This window comes from Hyperolius riggenbachi, chromosome 1, assembly GCF_040937935.1.
Source record: "Hyperolius riggenbachi isolate aHypRig1 chromosome 1, aHypRig1.pri, whole genome shotgun sequence".
NCBI lineage: Eukaryota > Metazoa > Chordata > Amphibia > Anura > Hyperoliidae > Hyperolius > Hyperolius riggenbachi.
Window position 1 is genome coordinate 576228497 of NC_090646.1, and position 16033 is coordinate 576244529.

The window sequence follows — 16033 nt, forward strand, 5'->3', positions numbered from 1 at the left end:
GTGATTGATGGGTGTCTCAAGGTGTGATTAGAGGGGGGAATAGATGCAAGCAATGCACTGGCGAGGTGATCAGGGCTGGGGTCTGAGGGCATTCTGAGGGTGTGGGCGGGTGATTGAGTGCCCTAGGGGCAGATAGGGGTCTAATCTGATAGGTAGCATTGACAGGGGGTGATTGATGGGTAATTAGTGGGTGTTTAGGGTAGAGAATAGATGGAAACACTGCGCTTGGGTGGTGATCTGATGTCGGATCTGCGGGCGATCTATTGGTGTGGGTGGGTGATCAGTTTGCCCGCAAGGGGCAGGTTAGGGGCTGATTGATGGGTGGCAGTGACAGCGGGTGATTGATGGGTGGCAGTGACAGGGGGTGATTGATGGGTGGCAGTGACAGGGGGTGATTGATGGGTGATAGGTGATTGGCAGGTGATTGACAGGTGATCAGTGGGTTATTACAGGGAAGGACAGATGTAAATATTGCACTGGCGAATTGATAAGGGGGGGTCTGAGGGCAATCTGAGCGTGTAGGCGGGTGATTGGGTGCCCGCAAGGGGCAGATTAGGGTCTGATCTGATGGGTAACAGTGACAGGTGGTGATAGGGGGTGATTGATGGGTAATTAGTGGGTGTTTAGAGGAGAGAATAGATGTAAACGCTGCGCTTGGGTGGTGATCTGATGTCGGATCTGCGGGCGATCTATTTGTGTGGGTGGGTGATCAGATTGCCCGCAAGGGGCAGGTTAGGGGCTGATTGATGGGTGGCAGTGACAGCGGGTGATTGATGGGTGGCAGTGACAGGGGGTGATTGATGGGTGATAGGTGATTGGCAGGTGATTGACAGGTGATCAGTGGGTTATTACAGGGAAGGACAGATGTAATTAATGCACTGGCGAATTGATAAGGGGGGGGGTCTGAGGGCAATCTGAGCGTGTGGGCGGGTGATTGGGTGCCCGCAAGGGGCAGATTAGGGTCTGATCTGATAGGTAACAGTGACAGGTGGTGATAGGGGGTGATTGATGGGTGATTGATGGGTAATTAGTGGGTGTTTAGAGAAGATAACAGATGTAAACGATACATTTGGGAGGTAATCTGACGGCGGGTTTGCGGGCGATCTAATGGTGTGGGTGGGTGATCAGATTGCCCGCAAGGGGCAGGTTAGGGGCTGATTGATGGGTGGCAGTGACAGGGGGTGATTGATGGGTGATAGGTGATTGGCAGGTGATTGACAGGTGATCAGTGGGTTATTACACGGAAGAACAGATGTAATTAATGCACTGGTGAATTGATAAGGGGGGGTCAGAGGGCAATCTGAGCGTGTGGGCGGGTGATTGGGTGCCCGCAAGGGGCAGATTAGGGTCTGATCTGGTAGGTAAAAGTGACAGGTGGTGATAGGGGGTGATTGATGGGTGATTGTTGGGTAATTAGTGGGTGTTTAGAGGAGAGAATAGATGTAAACAATGGATTTGGGAGGTGATCTGATGTCGGATCTGCGGGCGATCTATTGGTGTGGGGGGGTGATCAGATTGCCCGCAAGGGGCAGGTTAGGGGCTGATTGATGGGTGGCAGTGACAGGGGGTGATTGATGGGTGATTGACAGGCGATTGACAGGTGATTGACAGGTGATTGACAGGTGATCAGGGGGGATAGATGCATACAGTACATGGGGGGGGGTCTGGGGAGAATCTAAGGGGTGGGGGGGTGATCAGGAGGGAGCAGTGGGCAGGGGGGGGGATAAAAAAAAAATAGCGTTGACAGATAGTGACAGGGAGTGATTGATGGGTGATTAGGGGGGTGATTGGGTGCAAACAAGGGTCTGGGGGGTGGGCAGGGGGGGGGGTCTGATGGGTGCTGTGGGCGATCTGGGGCAGGGGGGGTAAAAAATCAGTGTGCTTGGTGCAGACTAGGGTGGCTGCAGCCTGCCCTGGTGGTCCCTCGGACACTGGGACCACCAGGGCAGGAGGCAGCCTGTATAATACACTTTGTAAACATTACAAAGTGTATTATACACTTTGTATGCGGCGATCGTCGGGTTAACATCCCGCCGGCGCTTCCGTATGGCCGGCGGGATGTTGCGGCGGGAGAGCGGCGCCAGGCGGAGGCGGAGGATCGCGTCACGGATGACGCGATCGCTCCGCCCATGCCCCTACAAGGACCGCCGCCAATTGTCAATACGGCGGTCCTTGCGGGGTGCACTTCCCGGCCGCCAATTGTCAATACGGCGGTCGGGAAGTGGTTAAATAAAACCATACTTGCATTGAAATAGAAAATCGTGTCTTCATTAAAATACCATCAACTATTGTACATCCCTAAATGTCCCCAATAGGTAACTGTAAGTTGCTTAGTCCACTTTACAGGGTCCAATGACAATATCTATGCACCAATGAAGACCGTCCATTAATAGCAGACAGGTACTCACTTTCCAGAAACAGCATCTGCTCACTTTATAAAATGTCACCACTGGGAAACACAGAGGGATTTTAAGTTGGCTACGGCGGCTTTATTGTATAACATGATCCCATGCCCTCTAGCATTTTTCCCCAGCATAGACAGTTTTTTGGAATCCACCTAATACTGCACATTTGCATAGTCATCTAAAGTGCTTTTCCATAATTTTCATATAAAACGTCCAAAACCACTACCAAAACACAAAGATGTGTGAGTGGACTTATCTTTGAGGATCCTAGACCTTCTCTTCTCTTACCCTAAGTGTATCTGTCACTAGAATTCCATCAATTGATAATATCAAAGCTGGTAAGTTTGATAATATAGTGATGGGTCTTAATCCAGTCCAGTTCCTCCTAGTAAGGTTTCATAATACTGAGTCCTTCAGCAGAAGTACATCCTCTATTGATCTCTTCATCTGCAGTCTTGGTTCAGTTGTCCCTGGCTGCATCCTACTCTGAGTGCTGCGAAATAATACTGCTTGTAGAACTAGTGGAATGCCAACTAGAGAGTAAGGAGAACACTAGGTTGGCCAATAATAAAATAAATACCTTTTGAAAGCCAAAACCTTATAGTTCACGTTAACTTGAACAATGTAGAAATGCTACTGCCACTCCATCATTTCTGCTAATTGTTGCTGTCCCGTGATGAACGTGGCCATTATGCATCATAGAGTCGATCCTCAACTGCAATGCATTACTTCACTTTTTGTTAAAAGAGAAAACCTGCACATGCGAATTTTGTCCATCAACTACGAAAATAATCCAAATTTTGGTGCCTCAGGTGGAGGATGGAGGCAGAGACAGTCTATCAACTAACTAGACTCAACATGCATAGTGCTGGACTATTGACGTCCATCCATGACACTGGCATTCCTATACAGGGGAAGGGTCACATGTTTAGAAATTGTTTACCAGAGGTTTTGGGGTTTTTTACAACTTAAATTTACAGGGATTTATTTACAATCATGTTGCCTACTTAGGGGACCCTGAAAACACTGAGGGGTCTCAAAAACTATGGGAGGTGGCAGACACTCCAAGTAAGTAGAAGTCCATTTTTTTGTCCCAGATCAGGTGTGCTTTAAAGAGAACCCAAGGCGGAATTTTAATTTTAAAATCCTAATAGGACCAAGAGGAATGTCATGTGCAAAATGACATGCTTCTGTGTCCTTCTATTGCCAATGCTAGCCCCCCCCCCCCCCCTGAAATATCGCCAGGCTAGCGACAAACTACGTGTCGCTAGCCATTCTGTTTACCTGAGGCTTGTCAATCAGCCTCCTCCGCATTGCCACCTCCATTACAGGCTCCCCCTGCCGCTCCCTGCCTCTGCTAGCTTACTATGAAGCAGGGAGGTGGGATGATACACAGTGCATGTGAGAACGGTTTCTGGTGGGTGGGGTGAGAAGGAAGAACAATGTTCTTGGGGGTCAGTCAGAAATCATTAAAAGATACAGCATTCCAGATCTTTACGCAGCATCAGGAGGCTCCCATACACATGCTAGATTCTCGGCAGACGCGGTCATTATTCACTGGAGACTAAAAGTGAACCTATGTCCAACTCTTAGTGGATAGTGAAGAGGAAGGTGAAATCCGCACAATGTCGGTAGAGTTGAGATATGTAATCAAACACATAGGCTAAAAACCATCACCACATGCTGACATGTTTCGGACGTAACACCGCCCTTAATCAAAGCATAAGTGCAAATGAACAAGGGTGACCCATATATAGAATGGCGCTACACCCAGTAACATATTCTCAAAAGCCCCACCCACAAAGAAGGTGTGTACATAAAAACTGAGGAAATATCCTCAAATCAGTGTGATCAAATACATAAAAACATAATACAAAGGTAGAAAATGTAAATACATATGATTATACACGTACAATATCACGCAGCAATGCAATGCATAAGATAATTATCATAAAGATGTACATATAATTACGTAGAGCAAGTAAACCAAGGACAGTACACCTACACTGGACATAATAAACATCTCCAATATAAATGTCCACAAATACAGGAACAAAAGCCAAGGCAGAGAAACAAGAAAACACAAAGGCCACTTTACAATGTAAGGTCTTGCTATATGGGCATTAACCTGCCTAGCGTTCTGGACGAGCTGAGGTCCTCCAAAGAAAACTTGCTGGAAATGTTCTGGACAAGCTCAGCTCGTCCTTCACTTTCCCCTCTCACGCTGTGATCAGCAGCGCTGCAGCAGCCTCTGCAGGCTGCTGCATGCTTCTCCCTAGGGAATCCCTAGGGAGAGAATGTGCTAGGGCGAGCGGGGGGGGATCCCCCTTCTGTGCGACGGTATTTTGGGCTGGGGGATCCCCCTCTGTTGGCGTGGGGATCTCCCTTTTGTGCGGCGGTATTTTGGGCTAGGGGATCCCCCTCTGTGGGCGGGGGTATCCCCCTTCTATGCGGCGGTCTAAGCCCTTAGAGCAAATAGAACTATTCACCCAGTGGCCCTCTCCAGCGCAACACTTCTTCCTGCATCGCAAAGTCCCGTCACTTTACAGTTACATTACGAGGCTTGGTGACGTCACCGACTCACCCACCGGGACTACACGGATGGTATGAGGAGGGTGACAGCTGTTGGCCCTCAAGGTGGAGTTGCCACTGCAGGGCTTGCGATATGTGCTGGAAACAATGGAAGCCAAAGAAGAATCTCCCTTGAGTGTGAGATCAAGATAATTGACCTCTAAGGGTGACCACTGGAAAGTAAACACAAGGTTCAAGGTATTAGCATTAAGGAGCTCTACAAATTGTAAAGCTTCATCGTGCGTGCCATCCCAGATGACCAGCAAGTCATCGATATATCTGCCATACCACACAATTAGAGTCACTAAACATGTGGAGTTCTTCCCACTAGCCCATATATGTTTGCCAGTGAGGGGGAAAATTTTGCTCCCATAGAAGCTCCACATCGTTGTAAATAAAAATCAGAATCAAAAAGAAAATAATTGTGGGTATAGGCTGGGTCCACACTAGACCCGGTTGCAGGACGGACCCTGCAGTCCGGATCAGGGGAAGTACCCACCGTACTGCAAACTGATGAAAGTGCATCAGTTTTGCATCAGTTTTGTATCAGTTTCCGTTCAGGTTTTTCCCTGACAGAAAACGTCTCTATCATTAGGAAGGAGTGGGAGGATTTTTTGGGCCAATCATAAAGCTCAGGCTATCCGTTTTCACATCCGTTTTTTGCCTGTGAAGCTGGAGGTGCGTTTTCTCATTGCTTTCACTACCCCTGCGTGTATCCGTGGTCCTGATCCGTTGCGTGAAAATGCAGCAGATCCGGACCTTCCGTTCAGGTTTTCAAAACGGATCCCCGCAAACGCAGACGGATCCGTTTTTTACTTGGGTGAGGCTGGCTGCTATTTTAAACATTAGTATCCGGGACTCCGTTTTTCATCAGGTTTGAAAAACGCAGCCACGGATACGTTTCCGGACCTAGTGTGGACCAGCTCTAAGCAGATATTGAACAATTGAAGGTCCGCAGAAAAAGCAGAATATCTGGCCATATGATATTCTAGGGCACCCAAAGCAAGAGTATGAGAAATACATGAGTATAGTGATTTGACATCAAAGGCAATCCAACTATAATTGTCATGCAATTGGAAATGTTGTAAAATACTAAGCACGTGTTTAGTGTCTCGTATGTAACCCGGAAGACGTTGCACCAAGGGCTGTAAATGTTCATCCACCCAGTTTCCCAAGTGTTCCCGCTGGGAGCTGATCCCGGACACAATTGGCCTTCTCTTCAGGGGAAAACCTGGTTTATGAATCTTGGGCAGATGATAAAAGACCGGTACGATGGGAGATGAAACGGCCAGATATTCTGCTAAGCGTTTAGAAATTACTCCTAAGCTCTTACCCAAGGACAGAAGTGAAAACGGGCAATTGCCAAATTCTGTAGTAGGATCACTTCTCAATGGGGAGTAAGTTTCAGGATCTCGAAGTTGCCTCAATGCCTCAGCCCGGTAAACCTCTGTGTCCAACACGACCACTGCTCCTCCCTTGTCAGCAGTTCTAATCACAATTCGTGCATTATCCCTAAGGGAGGAGAGTGCCTGCCTTTCAGCAGAAGAAAGATTACCGTGGAGGCTCGGAGTACTGACTGAGGCAAGCTCAAGTAGTTCTCTTTCAATAATCTCCTGAACAACATCCACAGGAGAACTACAGGCGTCTGTGGGATAGAAAGCTGGATTGCGGATAGAAACAGGCCTGACATCATCTTCAGAAACCAAGGGCACTGACTCTGTAAGCAATTGCTCTAAAGATAAAAGTGACTTGGTGTCCTGGAAGTTCTTTATATCAGGCAAGGCCATATCCTCTTTAACCGCAATATCACCAGCCTCTCCGTCTGTCGCCCGTGAGTCCATGAAATGCTTTCTCAGGAGAATGGACCTGACGAATTTGTTAATGTCCAAAAGTGTGGAAAACACATCAAAATGTGATGTGGGGGCAAAAGAAAGCCCCCGTGAAAGTAAAGTTATTTCAGGGGGAGTCAAATGGTAGCAGAAAGGTTGATAACAGTGTGACTATTGAGTGCTGAAGGTACCAAACCCCGCGCCTTGTGCTTTACACCCCCTCTTCTCGTGCACCTCAACCTTTTTTCTTTCTGTATTTGTTGTACCTCTTGTGATGAGAGGGAGGAAGAGGAAGGGACTGCTGGTTTTTTGGGGGCAGGTCATTGGAAGACATAATTGGAGCAGAATATTTGGCAATACCTGAACCCCCCATAGCTCCATGTAGAGAGACTGCAGAACCATCCGATAGTTCCAACTGAGAGTCGGAAGTTTCAGGTGAACTCAAGGTCACTTTTTTGGAAGGTTTTGTTTGAGGTCGACGAGTGGTAGGTCTTGGTGACCGAAAGGTGGCCTCCCACCGTCCCCACTCATAAACAACATCGCTCTTGTAGTCATTAACATCTCGAAGGTACTTGAAACGTTTGGTGTCGGTGATCAAAGACTCCAATCTCGACACGTTGTCCAAAAGCTTTTTATTTAGTTCATCGTATAGTTGCAACGTGTCAAGTTTGGAAAGAGTCTGTTTGACCTCCAAAACCTGCAGCCTCAAATCAACCAATCATTGTTCCTCATACACAATAATCAATTTCATCAATTTTATTGAACAATCACTTAAAATAGCATTCCTTTCTATGACAAAATTATCCGAATAAATAGTGGTGGGAACCTTCCTAATCCTCAAGCCTTGTGGAATAATTTCGTCTGCAACATATTGTTTGAGGCTGGTAAGGTCCGACCAAACTTTTGTCTCTTTTAACATGAGGTCCTCCAGTTGTATAAATGCAGACTTAAGTGTTGTCTCTGAATTAGTATTAATAGAGGCTCCCAGGTGTCTAGAAAACACGGCTGCAAACTTAGAAGACCGATCCGGATCATCGTCCAGTTCACCAAGTGAAATCAAATAGCTTTTAATAGAATTAGAGTTACGGGGCCCATACACCTAACGATTTTCCCGCCGATATACGGCCGACTCGATCACAGTGATCGAATCGGCTGTGAAATCGCCGAGCACACCGCTGACAGAACGATCGATTTCCATCCGAAATCGATCGTTCCCATCGATCCGTCCATGCGTAAGATTTTTCTCGATCGGCAGCGGGTCGGGAGTGCGTCGATAGCGGCGTTCCAATGCCCGACGACCGACGCAATACAGCGGGTATACATGACCTGTTCCGGCCGGCGCGAGTCCGCTGGTCCCCGCTGTCTTTTTTCCGCGCTGGGTTCCGGACCGGCTGCAGCTACACAGAGCTTCCTGCCCCCGGCAGGAAGTTTAAACAGTAGAGCGCCCTCTACTGTTTAAACTTCCCCTGGGCAGGAAGTTCAGTAGCTGCAGGAACGGTCTGGGGCCCGAAGCGGAGAAGAAGACAGCGGGGACCAGGGGACTCGTGCCGGCCGGAACAGGTAATGTATGCAGGGGGGGGGGGGGGGGGGGCAGCTCCACAGATTGTGATCGGTTTCAGGCTGAAATCGATTCACAATCTGTTTGCAGTAAAGGTGGCCATACAATCCCTCTCTGATCAGATTCGATCAGAGAGGGATCTATCTGTTGGTCGAATCTGATGGCAAATCGACCAGTGTATGGCCACCTTTAGTGAGCGGAGTTCCACCTTACATCAACTCTTAGTGGAATGAAAGGTTTGGTCACAAATTTTGCCTCTAAATCCTCACAGAGCTGCTCCCGCTGGCCATCAAGAGATGAAGACAGCTGACCAGTGGGACCACTTTAGACAGGCAGGAAGAGGCAAGTACAAATTACGACCCTGGTCAGAGTCTCACTCCATGAACAAGCTGGACAACGATTACCTTAAAAGACATCAGCCCAGTTAATTAATTGGTAAACGTCAGAAGCAAAAGGGAAATTCTCAGAACTTTGATGAAAGAGGTTTTTACGCTTTAAAATCATGTTATTAATATAAACTAATTTAAAAAAAAGTATTTCACAGAAGTAAAAACTACTACAAAAAAATGTAAGAAGGAAACATTAAAAACCAAGAACCCTACATAAACCACAAAACAAGCACATTAAATCCCTTCTATATGTTGTAGATATCTCACAACTCCAGAAGTGGTTTAGAGGAGCTAATTGCTCTCTCTGTGTTCTCCATCTTGGAAGAGTGAATATTACACACACACAGTATGCTTTGTGGAATCACAGATGATATATGTTAATAAACCATTGTGGAACATCTCTGTGTCTGAAGTGCTAGAGCCTAAGTAAACACATCTTCATGGGAAACATATGTTACAGCATAAGCAGAACCCCATGCTGGATTTCTTTGTTTTCTGATGCAGGAAATAAACAAATCTAAACAATAAGAAAAGACAGTTCCTCCATTTCCTGTTGATTATTTATACTGGAATCCATGTGAACAAAGCCTTGTTCTAAGGAAAAAGAACCAGGATGAGCTTTTTTTTCTAGAATGATTAGCGGTGGGGTAACGCATAATGTTCTTTGCTTCTGTGACAGACCTCATAATGTAGTATAGCGGAAATTCTGTTTGAGTCTCAAAGAGCGAATAAAAATACAAAGATTTCGTTTTAAACATGAATTACCTCGTGTATAAGCTGACCAGCGTATAAGCCGAGGTACCTACTTTCCCCTCAAAAAACAGAAAAAATTAACTGATTTGCCACTAGATGGCATCATGGATATGAGACAGTACCATGCAGGAAGAATACGGGAACACTGCTTCAGCTCTGACACAAGCCAGTGGGCACAGGGGTCACCACGTGCGGGGGTCTGAGGGGCACGATTGAGACAGGAAACATTGCGGACCACTGCCCCAGCGCTGCTGACATGCCACTCACTCCAGAAGCAGCTGTCACACAGGTACTACAACCCTCAACCCGTTGCAGAGGTCTGAGGGGCACGGATACAGCAGGAAAGCAGCTGAAAAGTGTTCCATACACTCAACTGCCCCTACACTCCACTGCCTGACTCGCGCATAAGCAAGGGGGTAACTTTCAGCACAATTTTTGAGTGCTGACATCAAATGATTTTTGTTCCGACCCCAAAGCTCTGGTGGAGAGGTAGCAACCACCTTGAGTCTCATCTAAAGAGTTCAGGAATGGCTGCGCTCAGACACAGACGTGGATAGCGCTGACATGCCTGGGATTACAAAACACTGCCATTCAGCTCCATTATTGTGCAGCGGATGGTGCTGGGAGGCCAGTAGCGTGTGCAGGTCAGCACCCATGTGTAAAAGGCCATCAACATCCCTAGGTCATATATCAATGGAGATCCTAACTTATTAACTGGAAATGATGTGCTTTAGCAAACAAAGGTCTGCAAACTTCACCCAGATAATATGAAACCATTGCAAGAATTGCAAAAATTATATATATAAAAAAAAAGGTTTATCTGTTTCACTGGTTCAACAAGACATGACCATTTTTGCAGGATCCATTATGACCTTTGATAACCTTTGTCCTGGAGATAGCTTAGTAAGTTCCGCAGCATTGCCTAAAGTGCAAGTCTTCAGTTTGATGTTGTTTTGCCCACGTTTCTCAAAACAAAACCTTACCTCCAAAGTTCTTAATTTTGCTACAAACAATAAATGGCAACAAGATTACTCACCGAAACGTCTTTCAATTTTTTCTCATATGTAAAACAGTAAGTGTTAGGGTCTTCTCCATCTTTCAGAAGATCAAAGCTGTATTTGCCAGGAGGCTGTGTTACAGCAATTAGTGCTTTCTTCAACTCGTCAACATATTTTGGCTTTTCCATTTCCATATCTGCTGCTTCCCTGGACACGTCTTCTGCAGATGCTTAAAGTAAAAAAAAAACAGGCAAAGGGTTTTGGATGTGAGTAAATGAAAACTGATATATTTTCTTATCTTTAAATTGATTGATGAGGAATTAAACTTCAAGAATACAATTTCAGCTATTTTGAAACATTCCTTCTTTCACCTAAGAAATATTGCAAAAATTAAGCACCTCATTCCTTCAGAGGATCTTCCAACTCTAGTTCTCGCCTTCATCACATCACGGCTGGGATTACTGCAATGTCCTCTATGCATGCCTTCCAAAAAAAAAAAAAAGACCTACACTGCCTGGAGCTAGTACAGAATTCTGCCTCAGCTAACAAGCCAACCCCACCATTGCCACATAATACTAATCCTTTGCTCACTACACTGGCTACCCATAATAGGGCATGCTAACATTTCTACACAAATTTCTACACAACCTAGGCCTTGGATACCTGAAGGATTTGTTGTAATTGCATCACACCTCCCACAACCTCAGATCAAAAGGATCCAATAACTTGACCATCCCCAGAGTTCAACTAAAATTTTTCGGAGCCAGAGCTTTCTGTCATGCTGCTCCTACCCTGTGAAATGCCTTGCCAAGCTTAATCAAGACAGCTCCAGTCTTGACACGTTTGAATCAAAACTGAAAAGCCACCGGTTTAGTCTGGCAATTATGATCACATAACTTTTCCCCCTGTACACATCACTATGCATTGCAGTGTTCTCCCCTGGCTCTTTTAGCCGGGTGCTTCACCCGGCTAGTTTTGGTGAGCACCCGGCTGCCATCGGCTCACCACCTCCTCTGTTGTAAGCAGAGATGTGCAGAAAAGCACTGGCCTTCCATTCCATCATCTCGCCCCACCCTGTTATTTTTTCATGCCACCCGGCCACTTTTTCATGCCACCCGGCAGGAAAAAATTTCTGGGGAGAACACTGCATTGATCTGAGACAAGATTATGCGGTTTGGGTTCTATGGGAGAAAAGCGCTTTACAAATGTTTTGTTGTTGTAAATACTGTGGCTATCCCTATTTTCCTATCTTGTCTTATTAGTCATTTTCTGGCTGCATCACTTTCAAATGCCTTTTCACAATACTGGCTCCCCAGTGTAACATAATGTAACATCATTTCAACAACAACAACAACAAATAACATTTGTAAAGCGCTTTTCTCCCGTGGGACTCAAAGCGCATGGCTCCGACCATCGTGGTACAGGGGAAGAATTTTATAAATCTGGAAATGTCAGGCTAAACAGGTGGCTTTTCAGTCTGGATTTGAATAGCTCCAGGGATGGTGCTGTCTTTACTGGGTGTGGTAGGGAGTTCCAAAGAGTAGGGGCAGCATGACAGAAGGCTCTGTCTCCAGATTTTTTGAGGTGCACTCTGGGAGTGACCAAGTTTATAGAACTTGCTGATCTGAGGTTGTGAGAGGTGTGGTGCAGCTTCAGCAAGTCCTTCATGTATCCAGGGCCCAGATTGTGCAGGGATTTGAATGTCAGCAGTCCAATCTTGAAGAGTATTCTCCATTCTACTGGTAGCCAGTGCAGTGAGCGAAGGATCGGTGTAATGTGACAGTGGCGAGGCTGGTTTGTTAGCAATCTGGCAGCAGCATTCTGCACTAATTGCAGGCGACGCAAGTCTTTTTTGGGGAGGCCAGCATAAAGGGCATTGCAGTAGTCCAGCCGTGATGTGATCAATTCACATTTCACATTGAATACAGCAATCCGTTTCCCCGTCAGATAGGAGACACAACAGCAGCAGGATTTTTCTGTCCTGTATGAAGGGTATGAGGTTTGCACACTCACTTGCGTCATACTTTTGTACCTCTGAGGAGTTGCATCCCCGTAACGTAAATAATGATGACTCACAGAGTAAAGCAGAGAGACGGACATCTTCTTATTATGTTTCTACAAAACAAACTTTACCCAGATCCTACTGGTATTCCTTACAATAACATTCCCCTATTTAAACTAAACGAGCATTACCAAAAACTGTGCAAAATAATTTTGTACTTACAGTGAAGGCTTAGTGGGTTCTTAATGAGCACCATGATGAATAAAGACTTGTTTAACAAGATATTTAAAAAAAAATACAAAAACCTTCAACAAAAGATTTTGGCATGAGATTCAAAAACATGATTCTTCACTTCCATGAAGGTTTAATGTATCAGTTTACTAATTACACTGCACTGTGCGCATTCAAGAAGTGTTCCACATTGTTACAGTGACTAGTTAGGAAGCACTCACACATTTGCAGTGTTTTAAAGTGTATAGTGCACAATTCACATGAATACTGCTCCCTCCAAGTGACTCACACATTAAAGCGGACCTGAACTCAGAACTTCCTCTCTGCTCTAAAAGATACGCAACAGAGTAATAACCTTTCAAGAGAACCTGAACTGAAAATAAAAAGTCAAAATAAACATACACAAGTCATACTTACCTCCCATATAGTCTACTCCTCCATCTCTTTCTCCTCTCCTGCGTCCCGTTTGTCCACTGTGATCAATGGCATTTTCCGTCCTCCATTTTAAAAATGGCCATTACACCCAACAGCTTCCTGGTCAGCACACTGTTAAACTTTAATATCACCCACTTGAGCCATAGGTAAACATGGACATTACCTTGCACATGCAGTTGTAACTGACAATTGCTGATACATAACTGACAGCAACTGGTATATTTCAATATATTGTCAGAACTGGAAGGGATCACTGTAAGAAGAAAATGGTGAGCTGCTGAGAGGAGCTGACAGTGAGGTTAGTATGTTATATTCATTCGCAGCTACGTCATGTGTTTATTTTAAATAATTGTACTCGCTTCAAGTTCCCTTTAAGGAAAAAAAATGTGTCTACTCCCGGCTTTCAAGGAGGCAGACATATTGTTAACATCCTGTGTTTACAATTTAGCTGCTTTGCTGAGGCAGCCAGCTGACACAGTTGAGTGATCAAATTACACTTGGGATTAGTCACAGATGAGGGGAAATTAGACAGGCTATACTCTCCAAATACATACAGGGTGCATTTCTCTCTGTGTTCCATCTGTCCTGTGCAAGAGTTCAGGTCCACTTTAATATCTCTACAATATCCTGGGGCAAGCGTTTCTGTGCTGGGCCAATTACTGGGATACCACCAGTGTGTTTAAGTGTTGTGCAAGGAAGTCAGAGTGTCTAAAAGAATCCCATGCAAGCAAACGTAGAACAGAGAACTTCATACAGCCAGTGTTCTGCCTGGGATCCCATCCTGTGATATTGAACTGGAAGGTGAGGATACTAACCACTTCATCCAAGATTGTTGATTCACTTAGGTTAAAGATGAGTGGACACTGGAAATCATACATGGTCAAGAAATCCTGGGCAGGTTTCTTTAAAACAAAAATGTTCCTATTGGCTGGCAAAAGATTGAATCAGTCACCTAGGTCATTTCATAACACTAGGGAGTTCATTAACAGTTAGTAAACTGGTGATTGTGAAATTTCAAGGGAATTAATGCACAATTGGTAAATACTTTTTTTCAATAACTCCAGGCCTTTGTGCATATATTAAAGATACATTTGTGTTGTGGGTGAGTGCATGTGTCATCACAAAGTCAAATTCATACTTGAAGATTGAGCGCTAGATGGTATAATAATGGTAGTAGCTGCCAGAGGTTTCCAATCCACAATAGAATAGACGAATAGATATGTATGATCCTCAGCGCTGCTCATATAACCACAACAGTGTTGCTGCCTGCAGACACCCGATGCTCATAAACAAGATGTGGCCACCCCCAAGGGTAAAACCCACAACACAGGCTCAGTCTCAATTGCAACAGGGGGATTTCACTTTATTAAAATCATATATAAAAACACACAACTTACTTTGCAGGTCTATGCACACTGGACCCTTACTGCACCAAATCGCCTATAAGGTCTCTGCACTGACATCAGTCATGCGCACCTTACATAAGAGAAACCGTTTCTGGCAGTCTTAGGAGTAGACTGTCTCTCCTTCCCGACCAGGTTTCGGCTATACGCTGTCATCAGGGGAGAAGTCAAATTCTCTACACTTTTTCTAATCCTTTTTATATAGTGACTAGACATTAAATATAATAATGGGTGCTAGAACAGTCCCAGGCATACAGTGCTGTCAGCCATAGTGCGTAGTGCGCAGAAGGCTATGACCACACCCATGCAACGACCATGTGCATGTGGCTGCAGCCCTGCACATGTGCACTACGGCTGACACGGACACAGCCAGTGGATGCAGATGCCATGGGACTTTATTATACCCTTTGGGTCCTACAGATGCACTCTGAGGCTCCCTGCACACTGCAAATCCGTTTTCCGATTCCGATTGCGATTCCGATTCTGTTTCCGATTTTCCTTGAATACATTCAACAGAAAAACGGATCAAAAAACGCAGCATGCAGTTAAGATTAAAAATCTGAATCGGAATCGGATGTAAAAACAGATTAAAAAGCGGAATCGGAATCTGAAATGCATGCAGTGTGCAAGAGGCCTGAGTTCTACAGGAGAACAGCAGTACACAAATGTTTCATTGTTGTTGCTCATTGTTGTTATTAGGTAAGATATAAAGTGAGTGATGGATGTAAGTTTATGTCTGCTGATAGCAAACACATTTTGAAAAATTGCATTTATGGTGTACTGCATCTTGTATTTTCCAGTCATTTCTACTATTGCGCACCCCTAGTAAATCAATCCCATTATCCTGGATGAAGTGGTTAGCATTCTGTCCTTGCAGTGCTATTAGTGTCTCAGTTCATATTCTGTTCAGGACACTGGTTTCAGGAATTTTTTAGTGGTCCCACTTGGTCTTTTTTTCCCTGGCAGGCACCGCACTATACATATCATACTTACACAATATTATATTTGTCAGCACTGTTGCCTCACAAAGGAATGAGCTAACATTAGTAAAGCACTTCTGTAGGACTCAGATAGCCCATGACAGCCCATGAGCAGCAAAGGAGAGAAGCGACCCGCTTGAAGAGCACCCACTGTGGTACCCTAGTCACGTGTGTCCTTATAGCTGTTCTTAAGAGAATAACCCGTTTGAATATCTAAGTGTTGGGAGTCTCTTGGTTTTAAATTATCAATATAAAACATGTAGAGGGGAGGCAAGCAAGAACTCACCATATAGAGGCTGACTGTGGCTCTATTACTCCTGACTTTGGCCATATCAATGAATATTTAGAGGAACTAGTAATCTATGTTAATTTAACTTATTTTTATATTTGTGCGGTACACTGGAATGGAAGCTGCGTCTGCGCCTTGCAGTACTAAAGACGGTTTTCAACGTCCCATGAGCTTCAGATTTTTTGGGGGG

At 45.1% G+C, this 16033-nt stretch overlaps 1 protein-coding gene across 2 annotated transcripts in view; it reads right to left on the bottom strand.

The window, feature by feature from the left end:
* Positions 1–16033, bottom strand: part of XRCC4 (X-ray repair cross complementing 4) — a 488621-nt gene that overhangs the window by 379744 nt on the left and 92844 nt on the right. For both annotated transcript variants that reach the window (XM_068247937.1, XM_068247936.1), the window contains one exon: positions 10542–10732. In XM_068247937.1, the coding sequence (XP_068104038.1) occupies positions 10542–10732 (191 nt within the window). The remainder of the gene's footprint in view (positions 1–10541; positions 10733–16033) is intronic.